The 22,643-nt window shown below is 41.8% G+C and overlaps 1 protein-coding gene across 5 annotated transcripts in view; it reads left to right on the top strand.

The window, feature by feature from the left end:
* The window catches only part of DIP2C (disco interacting protein 2 homolog C), an 800,316-nt gene that overhangs the window by 367,285 nt on the left and 410,388 nt on the right, over positions 1-22,643 (top strand). For all 5 annotated transcript variants that reach the window (XR_004538170.1, XR_004538171.1, XM_033931571.1 and 2 more), the window contains exons 4-5: positions 4,441-4,566; positions 6,575-6,784. Coding sequence is in view for 3 of the 5 variants with exons in the window: in XM_033931571.1 (XP_033787462.1) it covers positions 4,441-4,566; positions 6,575-6,784 (336 nt within the window). In the remaining 2 variants the exon portion in view is untranslated. The remainder of the gene's footprint in view (positions 1-4,440; positions 4,567-6,574; positions 6,785-22,643) is intronic.

The raw sequence follows: 22,643 nt of genomic DNA on the forward strand, positions 1-22,643 counted from the left end.
CATTCCAGACAGACAACAGGAACATCAGTAGAATCAGTTGTTAATTTGGCAGATTGCTAAGCACGAACCGAGATCACTCTAGCATGTTCGTCAGATAGGCTTCCACGACAGCCCAGATTCAGCTCCTGAGAATCAGTGCCTAAAACTCCAACAATGGAAGGATTCTTCAGTGTCTCCTCCAGGTGCTGCTCCAGCGCCGACTCGATCCTGAATTCCAGATACCTGACCACTCAGGGAAGGAGCTTTTACCTGGGGGTTTTAATAAAGTTCTGCATCTTTATACAATCTACATGTGGCAATACCTGTGTTTCGTGCCACATCATCTGTAGGTTCACGCGGCCAGCAGAGGATCGATGGTTGGCTGTAGCGATCCTAGCAGGCTGCCGTAGCCTCAGCTGCACGTTCCCTCTGGTGCAGTCCTGTACATCAGTGGGACCACACCAGAGGGAACGTGCATTAGAGGCTACAGCAGCCTGCTAGGCTCGCTACAGCCAACCAGCGATCCTCTGCAGGCCGCTTGAACCTACATATGATGCAGCGCATACCTACAGATGAGGCGGCAATGCGGCGCTTGTACCGGCAGGCCAGCTTTAGGGGAAATTTGAAATTGTCTGGCAAGCCAAATTTCAGCACACCGCAGGCCAGATTTGGCACGCGGGCCAGAGTTTCACATGTCTGCTCTAAGGGGCCTATTTACTAAACTATGTTGGGTATAAACATAGTTTTTAATGTATAAATGTGCCACAGTAATGGCACAATTAACTTGAACTAATGAGAGCATTCCAGTTGTGGGTGAGGAAAGGGTGGGAACTGCATCAAGATTTTAAAATGACTGGGTTGCCAAATCTATATATATAAAATAGGAGGTATGTATGTGTGTATGTGCCGCGATCACGCAAAAACGGCTTGACCGATTTGAACGAAACTTGGTATGCAGATCCCTCACTACCTGGGGTGATATGTTCTGGGGGTCTCGCGGCCCACCTGCACACGTGGGCGGAGCTACAAACAGAAAATCAGATTTCACCCATTCAAGTCAATGGAAAAAATGTAAAACGCTGTGGGACCGCTTTGAACGTAAATTGGTATGCAGATCCCTCACTACCTGGGGTGATATTTTCTGGGGGTCTCGCGGCCCACCTGCACACGTGGGAAGGGTGGGTTCACCCAATAATGTATATGTTCTTGCTCCTGGAGGTGAAACTAAAAATATTGTTTATAATCAAGTTTTGTGTTAGTTGTATTGTATTCATTTTGTCAAATATTTCACATTATAATTTGAATATTGTACTTTTTATAAAGCTGTAAAAAAATATTTTCATTCACCACTAAAAAAGTATCTTTATTTGAATCCATTTACAGTGTTATTGCTATAATTAAATACCCGTGCAACGCCGGGCCATCAGCTAGTATAATATAAATTAGAGAATGACACTGGGGACTGTTTACCGCAGGTCACCGCAGTAAATCCGCAGGAATGGAGACATTTGCAACTGTTTTACCGCAGGAATGGGGACAAGACCTTTTACCGCCCCGCGGTAATAGGGACAAGACCTTTTACCGCCCCGTGGGAGTGGTGAAAAGTCTTACTCCTGTGGTAAAAAAAATTGCACCCGTGTCAGACTCAGCATCTTCTCACCAGCTCCTCTTGCACCTATTTTACCTTCAGGAGCCAGCCTTGCCACGATGAAGACAGAAGGAATCTAAAACCAAAGCCTGAGACCAATGTGATTTGAAGAATAAAATTACCAGACAACAAAAAGAAAAAAAAAAAATTTATTTTATATTTTGTGATTAGAATATTTCAGATTTGAAATATGTATTCTATTAGAGCTGGCATTAGACATAACTGGGGACCGCAAAGTCCAGGCTGTGCTTCTTTAGCTTCCAACTGGCTTAGGGCTCTCTCTATGACCAGGGGGCGGTTGCCCTAGTAGCACTCCCCTAACATTATTCTTGCCATGTATAGCTTGATTTTTCTATGTAGCATTCTGTAGTAATTTGGTTTGTTCAGTTTTCACAATAGTGAAGGGGATATTTGTGAAAGGGAGGGGAGATGGGTTTTGTTGAACCTTGCTCTGTTTTATTTGTGTTTATAAAATGACAATTGTCAGAGGAGAAGCTTCTGTCCAAACATACACGACTGCAAGGCAGCACAGGCAGGCTTCGCCGGCATCAGTTTCTTTTCTAAAGCGCCAAGAAGGTATGGGGGAGGGAGGGAGGGAGATAGATTTGGCTGGAGGGAGGGAAGCAGCCGCGCACACGATCAGTGACTGCGCGCCTTCCCTCCCTTAAGTTTCTTTATGCCGCGAAGGTAAAGGGGAGGGAGGGAGGGAGATTCTCGGGCCGCTGAAGGGCGGTGAGGTGGCGAGAGGAAAGGGTGGATGCTGCGGGGGCGGCGGGAACGGGGCGGTGAAGGGGACGGGGCAGTGAAGGGGACGGTGGTCCGGTAGCAGGGCAGTGACTGGGACAAATTTTTTCCCCGTGTCATTCTCTAATACAAATTACTGCTCCCTAGGCACATTGAAGGAGTTTGCTCAATATTAGAATGGTCAGCACCCACTAGCACCCGCAGAGCTAGCTCCTCTTCTGGAGAGTGCACCTTCAAAAAGATATAAACAAGATGAAGTCAGTCCAGAGGACTATTAAAATGATAGGTGGTCTTTATCATAAGGCGTATGGGGGAAGACTTAAAGATCTCAATATGAAAGGCGGGAGGAGGGAAGATATGATAGACATTTAAATACCTACATGGCATAAATGCGTGTGAGATGAATCTTTTTCATTTGAAAAGCAGCTCCGGAATGAGAGGCATAGGATGAAATTAATTGGTGAAAGGCTCAGGAGCAATTTAAAGAAATACTTTTTTACATAAAGGGTGGTAGATGCGTGGAATGGTCTTCTGGTAGAGGTGATGGAAACAAAGACTGAGTTGAAGAAGGCATGTGGGATATCTTGGGGAGATAGTGAATGCTATGAATGGGCAGACTGGATGGGCCATTTGGCTTTTATCTGCTATCATGTTTCTATGTTTGTGGTTTATTTACATTTGCTATACTGCCATTTCTAACTTGTAGATCACAGCTTGATTTGCTTCATACCTATGCCTGTTTTTACCATCTATTCCATCGTTCGCAGGTGCAAAAGCTTCGCATTTTAATAAATAAATCTCTAAGTGTGCGTTACAGATTCAGCTTACAATGTACTACTTAGACTTAGAATAACAAAAATGTGCATGTTTTATCATTAAGGTACAGATTAATTATATCTGTACGTTTACCATATATACTCAAATATAAGTAGTTTTTTGGGCCCAAAAATGGGGGTCTCAGATTATATTTGGGTCTGTTGTAAGACCAGGTGGGCCGGGACAGGAGGGATCCCTCCCGCCTCATCCTGGCCAACTGTCAATTTTTACATCCCTCATGCCTCCACCACGTACTTTTCATTTCCCTGCTGGTCCAGTGGTGAACTGAGGAGCAATCTTCCCATGTTCCTGCTCAGCGAAGAGCCGCTAGCTGAACGACTACTGTGAAAACTCACAGCACTTATTCAGCTAGCAACTCTGTGCTGAGCAGGAGCATGGGAAGATTGTTCTTGCTTACCGCGAGACTGCCAGGGAATATTCAAAAAGTACGCAAGGGAGGGAAATAAAAGTTTTTAGTCAGCTGGGACAGGAGGTGGGAGGTATCCCTCCTGTCCCATCCCACCACTGGCCCACCAGGTCTTACGGCAGGCTCGGTGGAGGCCTGCAAGGCATTGGGAGGAAGAGGGTACAGGGCAGGAAGGGAGAGGGGGCTGTGTGCAGAGCCTGGCAGGGCACTTGAATATTAACCCCATGGCTTATATTTGAGTCAATCCTTTTTCCTCCTTTTTTTGGAGGGAAGGGTCACCTCGGCTTATATTCAAGTATATATGGTATATCACCATGTATTCACCTATATTTGGAATGACCACAAATAAATCAGCACAAATCTGCAATGAATCTGGCCTTTTTATTTCTGGAATAGCTGGTGATTACTATGGTGCCAACAATAACATCTGGAAAAGCAGAGGCGGGGGATACAATGTGTTAAAATGAAAAACACAAAATACTTTTCTACACCCATGCCTGTTGTATATTTATCTTTAAGTATGCTTTGAGACTCAGTGGCAGGCAAACGTTTTTGTTTTAACAGGGATATGGCCATGGGGGATTTTTACTTTTGATGTGTGTCTACGTCTTCTGTCATTATTAAATGACCAGATTGTCTTTGGATGCTATTCTATTGGCAGCATTGGTCTTTTTTGGGTCTAAGATGCCCAAGGTCATTTTATAGAGGTTTGCCATATATCTGTTGCTGCTGATGATTTATGGGACTTAAGATAGTTCTGAATTTTGACATACTTGTAGAATGATGGCATTCTAAGGTGTAACTTAAGAGTATTTTGATTTTGCAGATGTACATACAGAAGCAGTTCAGGCGGCTCTTGCTAAACATAAAGAAAGGAAGATGGCCGTGCCCATGCCATCGAAACGGCGCTCATTGGTGGTGCAGACTTCAATGGATGCTTATACACCTCCAGGTAAGAAAAATAAATTTCTCTATTTCATTGATAGAATACTGGCAAATTAGCATTTGCATATGTTCTGTTAACTTCGCGTATCCAGCAGATACGCGAAGGCATGAGTCCCGGCATACGCGACAGCAGCAGGATGTTGCAAGTTAGCTAGTGCCGGAGCCTCTCTTCCTGCCCAGTGTGCGAGATCGTGTACAGGTATTGCTGGACAAAGGGGAGGGGAAGAAGGAAGGGAGAAGAGGTACTGATGGACAAGGGGAACAGGGAAAGAAGAAGGGGTACTGCTGGACAAGGGGAACAGGGAAAGAAGAAGTAGTACTGCTGGACAAGGGGACCAGGGAAGGGAGAAGGGGTACTACTGGACAAGGGGAGCAGGGAAGGAAGCAGGGGTATTGCTAGGCAGGAGGGAGGTTAAAGGAAGAGAGAAGAGGTGCTGCTGGACCTGGCAGAAAGGGAGGGAAAGGAAAGGTGTTACACACTGGAGGGGAGGGTAAGATGGGGCATGGGGAGAGAGCATGTTGGGTTGGGGGGTGGGAAGGAGAGATGCCACTGAGGGAAGAGGCAAGGACAGAGAAAAAGCTTGCAGGAGGCAGAAAGCGTTGGACTCATGGAGAAGATAAGATGGATGGGGAGGACAGAAAGGAGGGAAGGAGAAATGTTACACTGAGGAAGGGGGAGAGGGCAGAGAGTGAAAAGTTGGACTCATGAAGAGAGAGAGAGAGAGGAGATAATTGGTTGAGGGAAGGAGGACCAGAGGAGAAGCATGCAGGAGGAAGAGAGAAAAAAATGTTAGAGTGGTGGAAAGGAGGGAGAAATGTTGGACTGGGAGGGGGTCCAGAAAGGAGGAAGAGAAGGGAGATGGATTGCAGGGGGGCAGAAAGGAAGAAGGGAAAGAGAAATGTTATACTGAGGGGGAAGGAGAGAGATATCAGACTATGGGAATAGGGAGGGAAGGAGAGAGAGATAGGAAGGGAAGGTGAGGCATGGAAATGTAGATTTTGAGAAGAAAGCAGAAAAATGGAAAAATTGAATGTTAAGTTAATGCCAAAGATGGATGCAAGGCAGAAAGTGAAGGTGGAGAGAAGAACAGTCAGTGGACAAGAAGGCCCTGGAAACATACCAAAAGCATAGAAAAATAGTCACCAGACAACAAAGGTAGGGAAAATGATTTTTTCAATATGGTGATTTAAATGTGTCAGTTCTGAGAAAGGAAAGATGGTAAACTTTAACTGTGAGGGCCACAGAAAAAATAGGGTACTTGGGCTGCAGAATAAATAGTTAATATCTTAATAAAGAAATTACAATTTTGCATGAGTTAAAACTCTTTATAGTAATCTTTCCTTTAACAGTTAAAGGAAAGATTTATAAACTCTAAAGAGTTTTACCTCATTCAAAATTGTAATTTCTTTATTAAGATATTAACTATTTTTTCTGCGGCTCTCCTAGTACCTACAAATCCAAAATGTGGGCCTGCAAAGGGTTTGAGTTTGAGACCACTAGTCTAGCATGAAACTTCCGTCCCAGCTCTAAGCTCATAGGGAAACTTTAAGCAGTAGTCATGTTGAACAGAGAATGCAGAAAAAAAGAAACAATAAAGCATACTGGGGACCTTTTACTAAGATGCACTAGCTGTTTTAGTGCACGCTAAACGCTAATGCGCCATTGTATCCTATGGATGCGTTAGCGTTTAGCGTGTGCTAAAACGGCTAGCGCACCTTAGTAAAAGGTCCCCATTGTTACTATTTTTTACTTTCAAAATAAGAACAAAGAAAACAATCCTGCGCAGGTATGTCTACAATTTGGAAACAAAAAATTTTGTTTTTGAAAATGTAAAGGTCGGTAAAATTCACTTGTAAACTATTTGCTATTCAGGAGTTTAGTTATCAACGCATCACTTCTGCTAAAAGTACTTGTTTGCTCCTGTAGTATAGTGCATTGCTTTGACCTTGCCTGTGGGCTAACACCCCAGTGACCTTTACTGGAAATGAACAAACGTATTCTATTCAATACCTAGATACCTCTTCTGGTTCAGAAGATGAAGGCTCTGGACAAGGTGACTCCCAGGGAACTCCCACTTCAAGCCAGGGGAGTATAAATATGGAACACTGGATCAGCCAAGCAATTCACGGCTCAACAACCTCTACCACATCATCTTCATCAACGCAAAGTGGAGGAAGCAGTGCTGCTCACAGGCTGGCCGATGTCATGGCTCATACACACATAGGTTAGCCTGCATTTTTATTTGAAAGCTTTTCGGTTTTGCTTATTCTTTGCTGGTTAACTTTTCTTTTGATTTGGATACATTTTGGAGTGTCAAATAAATGCCATGGCTGAAAGGTAGAGGGACAGTTTGTTAGTAAATTTTATTGTTTTGCTATGTAGAACAGGGGTGCCCAACCTTGGGCCTTGCCAGGTCAGATTTTCAGGATTTCTCAAATGAATATGCATGAGATCTATTTGCATACAATGGAAGCAATTCATGCAAATAGATCTCATGCAAATTCATGAAGAGAATCCTGAAAACCTGATTGGATAGTGACTCTTGAGGAACGATGTTGGACAACACTGATATAGAATGTATTTGTCAAAGATACTTAATAGCATAGTGAATGATTAGTGCTTATATGAGGGACCGCTGAAAAGTTCTCAGCCCAACCAACAGAGTTGGGGCAGTCTCCATCAAAGGTCAATATACTTAGTCCAGTGATTTTCCACTTTTTTTGTTCTTTTGGAAAAATATGGAATGATAAAAGTGAAAAATCACTGGATTAAGTGTATAGCCCTTGATGGAGACTGCCCCAACTTAGCTGGGCTGAGAACTTTTCAGCAATCCCTCGTATGCAAGATCTTTCAAACTGACTTTGTGTGATAGAATACCTTTAACTTATAACCATATTTCTAGTGCAACAGGTGTGTCATTCTGGGCAGTAGGGTATTCTCCCAGCACTCGCGAGCCATGCAGAAAGAATTCATTCCTGGTTTTCAGCTCCTCCTCTTCCTCCAGAGGGCTCTGCTGTCCCCCTCAGTTTTTTCTTTTGCATGCAAGCCGGAAGGTCTTTCTGATCTACTCTGTATGGTTTTTTATTATTTTTGATGGGGTTTTTTTCAATTTTGTGGATTTCGGTGCAACAGTGCTCCCCTGTATGGGTGGAGATGCCACAAAAGGGTATTATAGTAGTGTTTAAAGAATAATTTATATATGGTTGAGTTTATAAAGATAAATATTTATTGTTAGAGTGAGGTATATGGTATGTGTGGTAATGGGATTTTTTTTTTATGTTGTAGAAATTTCTCCTCCTGAGGAAGCATTTGTGTGCGAAACTCGAGTCAGGAGAAGACTTATGTTTCATGGCTTCTCTGCTTTAGGACTTTTAAATATTTGTTTAGACACAGTTATTACCATACATAGGCCTGCCTGTTACATGACCATCCACTACATCTTATTCTCCTGGGGGGAATGTTGAAATGAGAAAATGCTTTAGGTAATGGACATCAGTATGAACCCTTCAAATAGACACGAGGGATTGTGGGCTTAGGCAGAAACTCATAGGTGACCAGCACCAGACATCAGTCTAAATAAGACCTGCCTCATACATCATTTAGTCCTATTTTGTGTAATCAAATAATATAAATCAATTTCAAACATTCTCACATTCAACTTGTTTGAGTATTATGAAATTTTATTGAAACACAGGGAACCTTTATGAAATATTCAGAAGTGTGTTATGGACTATTGCACCATTTTTTGCAAGAATTTTTTGACAATATTTGCACTTGCACTTTAAGAATTCCAAGGACTTTAAGCACTTTTACACTGTGACGTTTTGGGAGCTTATTTATTCACTTTCATCATATTTTTCATTATTTTGTAATTTTTCATTAATTTCTTTATTGCTCCTTTTCCCCTGGTGAGAATGTTTGAAAATGATTTATATTATTTGATTACACAAAATAGGACTAAATGATGTATGAGGCAGGTCTTATTTAGACTGATGTCTGGTGCTGGTCACCTATGAGTTTCTGCCTGAGCCCACAATCCCTCGTGTCTATTTGAAGGGCTCATACTGATGTCCATTACCTAAAGCATTTTCTCATTTCAAACATTCCCCCCAGGAGAATAATAGTGTTGGCCAATTCCATTTTTGGATTATTGAACGGACAGTATTGGCAGCACTAGTGTCCGAAGGGTTCTATTATTTCAGCACTACATCCGCCACAACGAGCAGATAAGTATTTTTGATTGTCTGCTATGTTTATGAGATCTAGGCGGTAAGACATTGATAGTGCGATGATGGTCTGATGGCAGCCCATGTTTAGTTCATTTCACTTGAAAAAATACAGGGTTGTGGGTCTGAGCACTATCTTAATTAGTCACGTTAGTTAAAGGATTTAATCTGTGATTTAATTGATTGCTATTGAGGATTACCACAGATAATAGATTAATTACTCCCTAAGTTATATGGTGGCAAAGAATATTTCCTTCATAGCCCATGATAGGGTGAATACTCCACAGAAAAGCAAGCCACCCAGGGAGAGTTGTATTTGTGACCAGATTGACCACGCCAACTGTGGTATGCAAACTTAGTACGTCTGCAGAGGGACAAAAGTCTGACTACAGGTACATCCCAATCTTCTCTCTCAGGACCCAGTGATCACAGAAGATCCGGATTGCTTTGGTTCTTACGGCATGACTCTTGAACGCATGGTGTTAAAGCACAAAGGATACTTGGAAGTAATTATTGTTACTTTCCTCAGAGCCAAGAAGCCTAAGGCTTGGGAGACATTTCAGCGCTGGTGTATGAATGATTCCAGTTTTATGGAATGAGATACATGGAGCAATGTATGAAAATGTTATACAGTTCAGGAAATTGCTTAAAACATTTTTTTTTGTCCAGGTCTTTAATTGATATTAACAATCTATGGTAATAATAATAATAACTTTATTTTTATATATCGCCATACCACAAACAGTTCTAAGCAGTTTACAAAGAAAGAGACTGTATACAGACAGCGAACTTTCAAATTTACATTAGATTGTTAAGTTTAGTCAGGTTTATCTGGAAGTGTATTGGGTTGAGGTGGGGTCAGAGAAATTTGTCAAAGAGAGAGGTTTTTATTGACTTTCTAAACGTTTGGTATAAAAATGTGTTTGAGATGAAGTTGGTTAACCATTTGTTCCATTTGCCTGCTTGGAATGAGTGTTCTATCGAGGTATCTCTTGTAGGTGCAGCCCTTTAGGGATGGAAAAGCGAACAAGTAGGTACTGCGTGTATTAGTTGTGCCTGGGAATTCGAATTGGTGAGACAGATAGGATGGGGATGAACCTGGTTTTGAAGCAAAGGCAAGCAAACTTAAAAATGACCCTTGCTTCCACAGGCAGCCAGTATAGTTTTCTGTAATATGGGCTTACATGGTCTGATTTCTTGAGGCCATAAATGAGACGGACTGCAGCATTTTGGACGACTCTCAGTCGTTTGATGTTTTTTTTTGAGAGATCCCAATTATTTAATGTTGCAGTAGTCTAAGGTACTTAAGATTAAAAATATTTTAAAATAAAAGGTGAAGCCATTTAGGGCTCTGATCTCAGTGGTGCTGGCTTTCATTCAAGCAGGACTCGACTAAGGCTTCACAATGGCAATGCTCAGTGTCTCAAGTGGTGAGCCTCTTGTGCTTCAGAGCCTGAGAACACAAAGCTCCTCTGGCTTCTCATCTCGACATATACCTGAAAGGGCGCTAAGGCTCAGACCACCAGTAAAACAACCGTTTCCATTGTGGAACTTTAACGTGGTCAGGCTCCTTATGAGCTTTTCAAGAGGTATCCTTGATGGATCTTAATCCAGACCATTTTCTTAGTGGCCATTATGTCAGCCGGACGGGTCTCAGAGCTACAGGCACTGCCGTGCAGGGATTCCTTCCTCAAGATCATGGAGGCAGGAGTTTCCTTGCATATAGTCCCATCTTTTTTTGCTGAAGGCTGTGTTGGCTTTCCATAACATAGTAAATGACAGCAGATAAAGACCTGAATGGTCCATCCAGTTTGCCCTGTAATCACAATTTCATGATTAAATTAAAATGTCTTTTTTTCCTTGTTATTTCTGGGCCATAGACCTTAGAAGTCTGCCCGGTACTGAGTTTCCAACTACTGGAGTTGCAATTGAAGCTCACTCTAGCCTATCCAAACCATCTCATTTGCAGTATTCAGACAGTGAAAGTTAGCCCATTCATATTCTAATTAGTAATCCTCTGTGTTTATCCCACGCTTTATTGAATTCCATCACAGTTTTCCTCTCCACCACTTCCCTCAAGAATTAAGATTATCAGTGTTCCAGTCCACAGGGTCAAAGAAAAATGACCAGATTGAGAAAGCTGGATGTGAGACGAGTCCTCCTACGTTATCTAGAGATTACTAATGAGTTCCAACTGTCTGGCCATCTGTTTGTGCTCACCATTCAGGCTAGACACAGCAGCCCGGTGTCCAATGCTACCGTTTCAAGATGGATACGGCATATATTGCATATGGGAAGCAATCACCGGTCTCCTTGAAGGCGTATTTGACAAGAAACGTGGCTTCTTCGTAGGTGGAAGCTCGAGTATATTTCGCCTGAAAATATTTGTAGGGCAGCAACCTGGTCCACACTGCATACGTTTTCCAAGTTCTACAGAGTGGTCGTGGCAGCATGGGAGGACACTGTCTTTGGGTCCTCAATGTTATAAACAGGCACAGAGGTCCTGTCCTAGATTTCTAGGACTGCTTTTGTATGTCCCTACTATCCAGAATGACACACCTATTGCAGTAGAAAAAGAGATTAGGTTTTTATCTTGCCAGTATCTTTTCTAGTAGATAAGTGTGTCATTCTGGAACCCTGCCCAGTCTTTTATTTACTCTGCCTGTCTACAAGTTTCAGTCAAGAAGTTCCATTCAAAACTTGAGTTTTTAATGTCGGTCAGACCTTAAGGGTGTGAAGACTATTGTTATAACACATTGGGACATGTTTGAGCTCCATAAATGTTTGTTTTGTATGGCTATTTCAATGTTTGGATTATTCAATTACCATGTTTAACATGTTTGTTATACTACTTTCATAACAGAACAGAAATGTATTTTGGGGCATTTCCCCATATCCCTCCTTCTTCTGTGTTTCTTTATAGGGCTGTCGCCTGCTTTGGTACAAATTGAAGGGTGCAACAGAGCCCTCTGGAGAAGGAGGAGAAGTTGAAAACCTGGAGTAGATTCCTTCTGCACAGCTTGCAAACGTAGAGAGAATACCCTACTGTTCAGAATGGCACACCTATCTACTAGAAAAGATAATAGCAAAGTAAAAACCTAATCTCTTTATCAAATGTTTATTCTCGTCATGAGTTGAGGTTCATGCATGAAGCTGACAATACAGTGAAATTCTAAGTAGAGGCTTCATCTAGCATTATCCCTTTATATGAGAAAGTATCACTTATAAATAACATGCTAGCAGATTAAAATCTAATTTAAGCAGAAAGGAAGTTAAGTTCAAAATATGTATTCTCCCTTTTGCTATAAATCAAACAAGACTGATTACATCATTTTAATAACATTCCAGACTCAAGCAATGACAAATTTAACAAGAAAATTAACAGAAATTAATTTAAAAAGTCTAGTTCTCCCTGACCTCATCCTACACACCATTAATCAAAAACAAAAGCACAGGTGCTCTTTAAACTATCATTCAGCCAACTTGCAACCAACATTCAAACATTCATACCTTGTAAAAGAATTCATATCCTTGTATTTTTTTGAATATTCTGCTGTCTTAAAAATACAATTCAAAATGCATTAAGTAGAAGTTTCTTTCACTTTTCTATACAACATACAGTACTTTATATTTTCAGTGCAAAAGATCAATTTTAGAAATATGCAAAATTTAAGACTAACAAAAAAGTTTCTATTTGTAAGTCTTCACATTGTTTGTCATAGCAAAACAAAGTTAGTTTTGCTTCCAAAAATCACTTTAACAAGGACACAGTTAAAAGCATAAGTACCATAGGATATACAAAATGTTGCTCCGGGAACCATTTGTTGACCAAAATTGTTCACATGCATGATTAAGGAGAGGTAAGGATGAGCGATTGATAGTTGCAGTCCAGGAAAGTGGATTACAGATGGATGGTACAACATACATCTGTAGATTCTATAAGAAAAAGCTGGAAACAATTACTTATAGCTGTCTGCAAAGTTCTGATGGCAGAAAATTTTTGTACAAAAAGACACAGTAAAGTGGCATGTCTAAAGCCACTGGAAACTTTTTATAAATATTCTAACATTACTGCACCGGAAAAGCACCAAGATTAGGCACCGAAGAGAATTCTATAGAAAGAAGAGCTTATGATCACCTGGGACATGACCGTTCTGAATAATAAGCTGTATGCAAGGAAATCAGACTTTGTGCTACAAGAGAAATAAGTGCCCGTTTGTTGTTTGGTTTTTTGTTTTTTAGCTTCTCTTGAATTTTTGTGTGAACTCTTGTTAACGGCCAGTCTGGCCTGAATTTATATACCAATATACAGTATTTGTATTTTCATCACCTGGTGTCCTCTTTTTTAATTGTCCCTTCAGAAGACCATTGGTCCACCCCTACTCTTTTTTTTTTTGGCAAAAGAGAAATAACAACGGAACAGTATTGGTCATAGAAGTGTCGCTCCCAAGCAAAGGCTCTGTGAATTGTATGGAGAGAGAGATCCTCTAGTACCAAGAAATGCAGTCTTAAGACCAAGAAAATGTGGCAGAAAGATACAGAAAACCTTCCATTTTTTTAAAGTGCTACAGGCTTGATTAAAATGAATTTCCAAACACACCAGTGGAAGTTGCCTATATACATCTTATATCTTATGAACGCCAGAAGAAAGATCTTTTTGTCACTGCATATACTAGTACCAGCAGTACATTTGAAAGATTGAGATCATAATCGATATACCTTATCTTAGGAGTGAGGTTATACACAAAGCTAACCCATTTGGAGACATTGCACCCAGAAGAAAGTCAAAAGCCCAAACCCGAATCCAATGGAAAATCTCTGACAAGGCTTAAACACTGCAATCCACAGAGCTTCAGCTGTGCCATTCCACTGTGCAGAAGTACATAAGCATTTATGCCAAATGATTTTTACCATGATGGCCCGACAGTGTTCTAGGAGATAATTGAAACACTTTTTGAAATTTTCTTATAGTCTTCCCTCAATCTGTATCTCTGAATAGCTTTATTCCAGAGTTCTTTTATCAGCTAAATTTTAGCATGTATAGATTTTTGCTTCAGATTCACTTCATGCAACAAAAGCCACCTTTTTCTTCATTCAGAATTTTTAAAATTGGCTCAACTTCTGTTATTGGACAAGTATGCTCTATTTAAGCAATCATAGGCTAAAAAGGAGTTTTTGGAAATGGTGCTAAGTTTTGCTTTGCTGTGATAATGGGAGCAAAGACTTGTGTAGTCAAACTGTTTTTTGTTGTTTTTTTTCTTCTTCACAATGAATGTGTAGAGCATGTTGTGTAGACCAGTGATTCTCAACTCGGTCCTGGAGTGCTAGTCAGGTTTTCAAGATATCCACAATGAATATGCATGAAAGAAATTTGCATATAATGGTGGCAGTGTATGCAAATCAAGTTTATGCAGATTTAGTGTGGATATCCTGAATACCTGACTGGCAAGGGAGTACTCCAGGACCGAGTTGACAAACACTGGTATAGACAGGGCAGGATTAATTCGTTGAGAGCCCCTAGGCACACAAGTACACGGGGCCCCCTGCCCCGCCCCACCCCACACCACCATGCGCCCAGGCGGAAACAAGAATCTGCGTCAGAGGGAAGCTTTGGGCAAGTAGCACCACTTACACAATTACAGTTCCCGCTGCCTTTCTTACCCACATTGCTTGCTTGTCTTACTTTCCATCGATGGGGGTGGGGGCCATGTTGCCGATTGGAGTGGGGCCCGCATTGCCGATTGGGGGGGGGGAGGGCGTGTTGCCAATCGATGCTGGAGAGGCCCATCGCCGTTTGGAAAAAGCAATTTTAATGCCCTCCTTCATCGAGCCCCCCTGACCATTTCGGGTCCTAGGCACGTGCCTACTTGGCCTATTGGTTAATCCTGCTCTGGGTGTAGATCACTAAATCTCCCACTTTAATGCATTTTGATTTATACAGTATATACCTAATACCATATGGGATCACTTATGTAACACCCTTTCAGGAGCATCTCTGGGTTTTTTGTTTTTTTTGAGGGAGGGAGGCAACCTGGACCAGCTTCTTCAATTCCCAATATATATATATATATATATATATATGGCAACTGGTGCTTTTTGAAGGTATACAAACAGCAGCAGCTAGGAAGAAAGTTTAGATTGGTTTGATTGGCTTGCTGGGAAAGCCCCGGACCTCCTCGAAACTTTGAGGAGTGGAGGAGGATTCTCCCATTTTTATGATTGTTTTGCTTTGTATAGAAGAATCTATTGACCCCTGATGCAGGCAGTTGACTAAAACTTGGCCAAATTGGGTCCTTCTTCAATTAAGTTATTTGTGTTGCATTGGTTGTTCCTCCTTCTTGGACCACCTTTGCTGTTCTTTGTATTCCTTTGATTCTGCAGAGATTATACTTCTGGACTTGTTTTATTTTTGTTCCCTTCCGCCTGAAGTAAAAGGAAATTAATGGACAAGAGTTTCTTCCCTTTCTCTCAGGAAACTATAATAAAATCTATGTGAATTCAGTTCTCTTAATCTTACACCTCTCTTATCTGTGATTTTCACTCACTTTCAAATGTAATAGAACTCCCCTTGACCAGCAGAAATTGCTCACCAATATTCCCTCCTTAGAAAACGATGGACCTCATAAAAAATAGATTTTCTTATAACATAGTCAAATTTCTTGACTCCCCCCCAAATCTGTATTATAGAAGGTTTACAATGTTTTCTTTACACAGCAGAATGTAAAAAACATAGAAGGGTATGAAGACTTTTTTTAATACAATAAATAGTATTAGATTTTCAAACCTTAAACACATACCTTCCATTTTAACACTCCTTCTCCTAATTAATAATCAAACATTCAGTTCTTAGAAATGACTGAACAATCAAAAAAAAAAAAAAAAAGCTTCTATAAATACACCTTTCCAACACACTATGGGCTCCTTTTACTAAGGTGCGCTAATGGTTTTAGCACATGCTACAATGCCGCACGCACTAAACACTAACGCCTCCATAGAGCTTGCGTTCGTATTTTTCGTTTAGCACATGGTTTGCGCACTAAAAACACTGGCGCACCTTAGTAAAAGGAGCCCTATATTCAAATAGAACAGTGGTCTCAAACTTGCAGCCCACCAGATACTATTTTGAGGCCCTCTGTATGTTTATCATAATCACAAAAGTAAAATAAAACAGTTTCTAGATCATATGTCTCTTTAGCTATAAATTACAATGTTATTATTAGCCAAAAGGAAAGAATTATAAACTATAAAGTTTTACCTCATGCAAAATTGTCATTTCTTTAATAAGACATTAACTATTTTTTTCTGAGGCCTTCCAAGTACCTACAAATCCAAAATGTGGCCCTTCAAAGGGTTTGAGTTTGAGACCACTGAACTAGAACTACTCTCCTAAACCTGGCCATTAAAGTCCTTACTTTGTACTGATCATAATGTTGTTCATTTTATTCTCAAAACTGGATTAGAAATTAGAGAATGACATAGGGACAGAATTTGTCCCCGTCCTCACAGTTAACTTCGGGAAACCATCCCCATGTCATTTTTTAAGGAGTGAGGGAAGAATCAGAATACGAATGGCCACAACCACCTCAAGCCTTGCATTGAAGAATGCTGGTATAGAAGGGCTGAGGTTGAGATAGACACTAAAGAATGACATTGGATGGCTTCCCACGGTTATCTGCGGAGATGGGGACAAATTCTGTTCCTGTGTCATTCTCGAATCACCAGATTTCAATTTGTAGTCTATTAAGAACATAAGAACATAAGCAATGCCTCTGCTGGGTCAGACCTGAGGTCCATCGTGCCCAGCAGTCCGCTCTCGCGGCGGCCCAACAGGTCCAGGACCTGTGCAGTAATCCTCTATCTATACCCCTCTATCCCCTTTTCCAGTAGGTAATTATCCAATCTTTTCTTAAACCCCATTACCGTACTCTGCCCTATTACGTCCTCCGGAAGCGCATTCAGGTGTCCACCACACGTTGGGTAAAGAAGAACTTCCTAGCATTCGTTTTGAATCTGTCCCCTTTCAACTTTTCCGAGTGCACCCTTGTTCTTTTATTTTTTGAAAGTTTGAAGAATCTGTCTCTCTCCACCCTCTCTATGCCCTTCATGATCTTGTAAGTCTCTATCATATCCCCTCTAAGTCTCCTCTTCTCCAGAGAAAAGAGACCCAATTTCTCCAATCTCTCAGCGTATGAAAGGTTTTCCTTTCCTTTTATCAGACATGTCGCTCTCCTCTGGACCCTTTCGAGTAACGCCATATCCTTCTTAAGATACGGCGACCAAAATTGGACGCAGTACTCCAGATGCGGACGCACCATCGCCCGATACAACGGCAGAATAACTTCTTTCGTTCTGGTCGCAATGCCCTTCTTGATTATACCAAGCATTCTATTCGCTCTCTTAGCAGCCGCTGCGCACTGTGCCATCGGCTTCATTGTCATGTCCACCATTACCCCCAAGTCCCTTTCCTGTGTACTCTCATTCAATAATATCCCTCCCATCGTATAGTTGTACCTCAAGTTTCTGCTTCCCATATGTAATACTTTGCATTTCTCAACGTTGAACTTCATCTGCCACCTCGTCGCCCATTCCCCTAGCTTGTTCAAGTCCCTTTGCAATTCTTCGCAGTCCTCTATAGTCCGAGCACCACTAAATAGTTTGGTGTCGTCTGCAAATTTTATTATCTCACACTTTGTCCCTGTTTCTAGATCATTTATGAATATATTAAATAGCAGCGGCCCAAGCACCGAGCCCTGCGGTACACCACTCGTGACCCTCCTCCAGTCCGAGTAGTGGCCTTTCACTCCTACCCTTTGTTTTCTACCTTCCAACCAGTTTCTGATCCATCTATGTACATCTCCTTCCACCCCATGGTTCTTCAGTTTCCAGAGTACCTTATCAAAGGCTTTTTGGAAATCTAGACATATGATGTCTATGGGGTCTCCTCTGTCCATTTGTTTGTTAACTCCCTCAAAGAAGTGCAATAAGTTCATTAGGCACGATCTCCCCTTGCAGAAACCATGTTGGCTGGTTATCAGAAGTTCGTTCCTTTCGAAATGTTCATCGATGTTTTCTTTTATCAGAGCTTCCGCCATTTTTCCCGGAACCGAGGTCAGACTCACTGGTCTGTAGTTTCCAGGGTCACCTCTTGATCCCTTTTTAAAGATGGGCTTAACGTTGGCTATCTTCCAATCCTCCGGGATCACTCCTGTTTTTAGGGATAGGTTGCAAATTTGCTGTAGTAGTTCCGCTATCTCCTCCTTTAATTCCTTCAGAACCCTTGGATGTATTCCGTCCGGACCTGGGGATTTGTCAGTTTTTAGTTTTTTCTATCTGCCTGCGTACGTCTTCAAGGCTCACTTCTATGGATGTTAATTTTTCTGCTTGACTTCCATGAAAGAATTGCTCAGGTTCCGGTATGTTTGATGTGTCCTCATTTGTAAATACAGATGAAAAGAACATGTTAAGCCTTTCTGCCACTTCTTTCTCCTCCTTCACCACTCCCTTCCTGTCTCCGTCGTCCAGTGGTCCTACCTCCTCCCTAGCCGGCTCCTTCCCTTTAACATATTTAAAGAACGGTTTGAAGTTTCGTGCTTCCCTGGCTAGCCTCTCTTCGTATTCTCTTTTGGCTTTTCGAACCACACGGTGACATTCTTTTTGATTTTTCCTGTGCTCTTTCCAGTTCCCCTCAGTTTTATCCTTTTTCCACTTCCTGAATGAATTTTTCTTATTGCCTATTGCTTCCTTCACTATTTTGGTTATCCACGCCGGGTCTTTTGTTCAACTCTTTGTGCACCCCTTTCTGAACCTGGGGATATATATATTTTGCGCCTCGCTCACCATGCCCTTGAAAAAAGACCAGGCATGTTGTACTGTTTGCCATTTTTTGGAAGTGTTCCTAAGTTTCTTTCTTACCATTTCCCTCATTGCCTCGTAGTTTCCTTTCCTGAAGTTATTCCTGAAGTTATTCCTGAAGTTATTAGCTCGAAGTTATCTAAAAGACCTATGACTTTTATATTATTGTGACTCAGCAAAAGCTTTAGCTTTTATGGGCAAATTTGAGAATTTTAAAGACACTTCTGCTTGTTTTTTATAACCATACCCCAAACGCTGCCCTTTTCAGCTTTTTGTTACATAGTAAATTGTCCATGTTGAATTTCACCTGTGCCGTAACTACCTCTTGAGTTCTGAAATTTCAGGCTACCTTTTCATATAAAATGTTGGGGGTTTTATGAGTTCACAACTTTTATCATTTTATTATTTAAAGCCGCTTACAACCAACGATCTTACAATGTTGAAGAATAATGCCAGGTGGTATAATCCTCACCCCTCTACCAAAATAAGGACCCAACATAACACCTAGTCAATCTATAAATCCCAAATAACGATGAAGCAAAGTCCAACTACTACAAAACTTTACATAGTGCCCCCCCCCATTCTAAAGCTATTGCTTCAAGTTTATATAGTAAACAAACAGAATTTCACCAGAAAATTTCATTCAGCACTGAATATTTTCACATAAAATGTTAACTTTGTGATGCTTTGTTCTCTGTCAGAGTAATGACTCCAAGTGGGTTAGTGTGCATAAATGACTAGAGCAGTGTTTTTCAACCTTTTTTGGGCAAAGGCACACTTGTTTCATGAAAAAAATCACGAGGCACACCACCATTAGAAAATGTTAAAAAATTTAACTCTGTGCCTATATTGACTATATATAAAGTAATTCTCTTGAATAGGAATCAAATAAACACAAAGAAAGTATTTTATAATGCTGCCACCGCCAACAACACCGTTGGTGGCGGTGGCACTCAAGTGGCTAAAGAGCCGCAGTTTGCCGGCCTAGGGACAACACTGGAGGGTGGCCAGCTGTGCACCCCCTTGGGACGTAAACCCGGGGTGGGGCAGACCCCCCCCCCCCCCACCCTGGTATGCCACTATCTGTATCTCACTCCCTCCCTATGACCAAAAATTCTCCTTTCTTCTATTCCCCGTGTACACAACCATCTCTTTCCCTCCCTTCCTCTCTCCAAAGTCCATGCCTTCTGTGTCCAAAAACCCATTCCCTCCCCCACCTCAGCATCTCTTTCCCTCCCTTCCTCTCTCCCAAGTTCATGCCTTGTGTCCAAAACGCACTCCCTCCCCCCTTTTGTGTTCCGTGTTTGCCTCCCAGCCCATCTTTGCAACTTTCTCAGCAAAACGAAGCTCAAGCCGCGAGGCTTGTCTTCTGCTTCCTGCCTGCCCTGCCGCGCACAAATAGCCGAACGGAAGTATTCTCCGACGTCAGCGCTGATGTCGGAGGGCAGGCTTTGCTTAAGCCCTCCCTCCGACGTCAGCGCTGACATCGGGGAACGCTTGCGATCGGCTATATGTTAGCTGCAGGGCAGGCAGGAACAGAAAACGAGCCTCGCGGCTCGAGATGTATTGAACTCCGCGGGTCCCCCGTCCAGCTCTCTCCTGTCCACGTGGGGCGGACCGCCCCTCTCCCTAGACTGGTGGTACTGCCCTGATGGCGGCCCTGACCGTACGGCACACCAGGCAACATCTCGCGGCACACTAGTGTGCCGCGGAACAGCGGTTGAAAAACACTGGACTAGAGTACTGGCATGCACAGTCTATGTACGCTGATATGCATGCACATGCCAGTATTCTACTGCTTGGCACCTAAATGCAATGGTGCATAGTTTAAAGGCGGATATACGAGGGGTCGCTGAAAAGTTCTTGGCCCAGCCAACAAAGCTGGAGCTGTCTCTATCGAGGGCTATACACCTAGCCCAGTGATTTTTCCACTTTTTTTGTTCTGTTGGAAAAATATGGAACAAAAAAGTGGAAAATCACTAGACTAAGGCCTCCTTTTACGAAACTGCGACAGCAGTTTCTAGCGCAGGGAGCCGCGCTGAGTGGCCTGCGCTGCTTCCGACGCTATGAGCGTCGGGAGCAGCGCGGGCCATCCAGCGCAGCTCTCTGTGCTAGAAACTGCTATCGCAGTTTCGTAAAAGAGGGGGTAAGTGTATAGCTCTTGATGGAGATTGCCCCAACTTTGTTGGTTGGGCTGAGAACTTTTCAGCGGCCCTTTGTATACACGGATGGGACATGGGATGAGTACACTGTTGCACATATGGATCATAGAATGCTATAATTTACACATTTTTAAAATAATCTAGGTACGGGCCTTTATATCAGCTCTGTGGCTGGTGTAAATGTCTGTGCCTAACATTAACACATATATGCCTGGTTTTGTTAGTATTCTATAAAGGAAAGTAGGTACCTGTTTTATTTTTATAAACTAGATTCCATATAGGCACGTATTTATAGAATTGCCCTCCAAATGGGTTTGTTTGCATACACCGTAGTAGGAATGAATCTCATTTTGTAAACCAGAGTACGGAGTGCCTGATCCTAATCTCTAAAGAAAATTGGTTAATAGTATAGCAGTGCTTTCTGACTGAAACAAGGGGTGTTAATGTTGTAGTTTATTAGTGGAGATAGAAGCCATTCCGTTTTGGTCTTATTTTCTAGCCCCCACCCCACCCCCTCCCCTTTATCAAGCTGCGCTAGTAGTTTTTAGCTTGGGCTGGCGAGGTAGTTCACTGACGCTCATAGGAATTTTTTGAGCATCGGAGCATTTACCGTGCCAGCCCGCAGTAAAATTAAAACCTCTAGCGCAGCTTGATAAAAGGGGCCGTAATGCTAAAAACATGTTTGTACAGAATGTGGTTTGTACAAAACAGGATCTTATGATAGCTAAAGGAAGGCTTTAAAAAAGCATGATTCAGTAAGGATTTTTTCTTGGGTTTTTTTTTTTTTTGAGGGAGGGGGTGTAGTAAATCTGGCCCAAAATGGAATGGTGCAATTATCAGGCATGATAAATCATGTGCCTTTGCCATTTTTTGAGATCCTTAGACTGACTGAAATATGTAAATCTACCCAGTATGCCTAGTTTTAATGTTCAAAGAGGCTGTCTCAATGGAATATATTCAGGTGCCATGGCAACAAGGTCCTGTTGCTTTAAAAAAAAATTACTGTGGTAGGAAAACCTTTGAACAATGTACCCTCTGAATAACTGTACGTATATGAAATGTACATTTGTGCTATTAGTAACATGAAAGCGACCACAGAAATCTGTGAATCAGTTTTTATCATGTAAATATCAAGATAATTGTTTTTAAGCCTTTTTCTCGTGTCAAGCACGTTTTACCCGCTGAGAATAACGCTGATGAAATTGCATGTAGGCTTATATGTGTTAAAAGCAGGTGCACCGCATGGCCTCTACCTACATACAAGCAATCTGCCTAGGCATCCCCAGCAGGCTAGTTTAGGCAGAGCTGGAGGTTGAGGGTATTGCCATATATTTATGCATTTGATAAAGTTGATTTGTACTTCCGAGCAAGTATAAATCTTATACAGTACGGGGCATGGAAATACCTATGTAACCTTTATAAAATACTGTTATAAACATATCGCTAAGGCTCCATTTTACAAAGGCGATTACTGCGGTGGGTAATCGCTCCAATGCCCACAAGGATTCAGTGGGTGTCGCCTTTGTTAAAAAAAGGGGGAGGGGAAGCAGTTAGTATAATATCAGTTACTTCATGATAACATTACATTACATTAGTGACTTCTATTCCACTCATACCTTGCAGTTCTAGGCGGATTACAAAGAAGCTAACTGGACAATTCCAGATTTTCAATTTAGGGAGTGGTATACATGGTTGATACTTTGGAGAGGAAAAAATTACAAGAGGGGGTGAGACTATTAGGGGGAATTTACAAGGGAGGAGAAAGCCTATATATTCATAAAACATTTTTTTACAGTTCAAATTCCAACATAAAACTGCTATCGAGAGTCTGTTTCCCTAACAC

The sequence above is a fragment of the Geotrypetes seraphini genome, chromosome 2 (assembly GCF_902459505.1).
Source record: "Geotrypetes seraphini chromosome 2, aGeoSer1.1, whole genome shotgun sequence".
Classification (NCBI taxonomy): domain Eukaryota; kingdom Metazoa; phylum Chordata; class Amphibia; order Gymnophiona; family Dermophiidae; genus Geotrypetes; species Geotrypetes seraphini.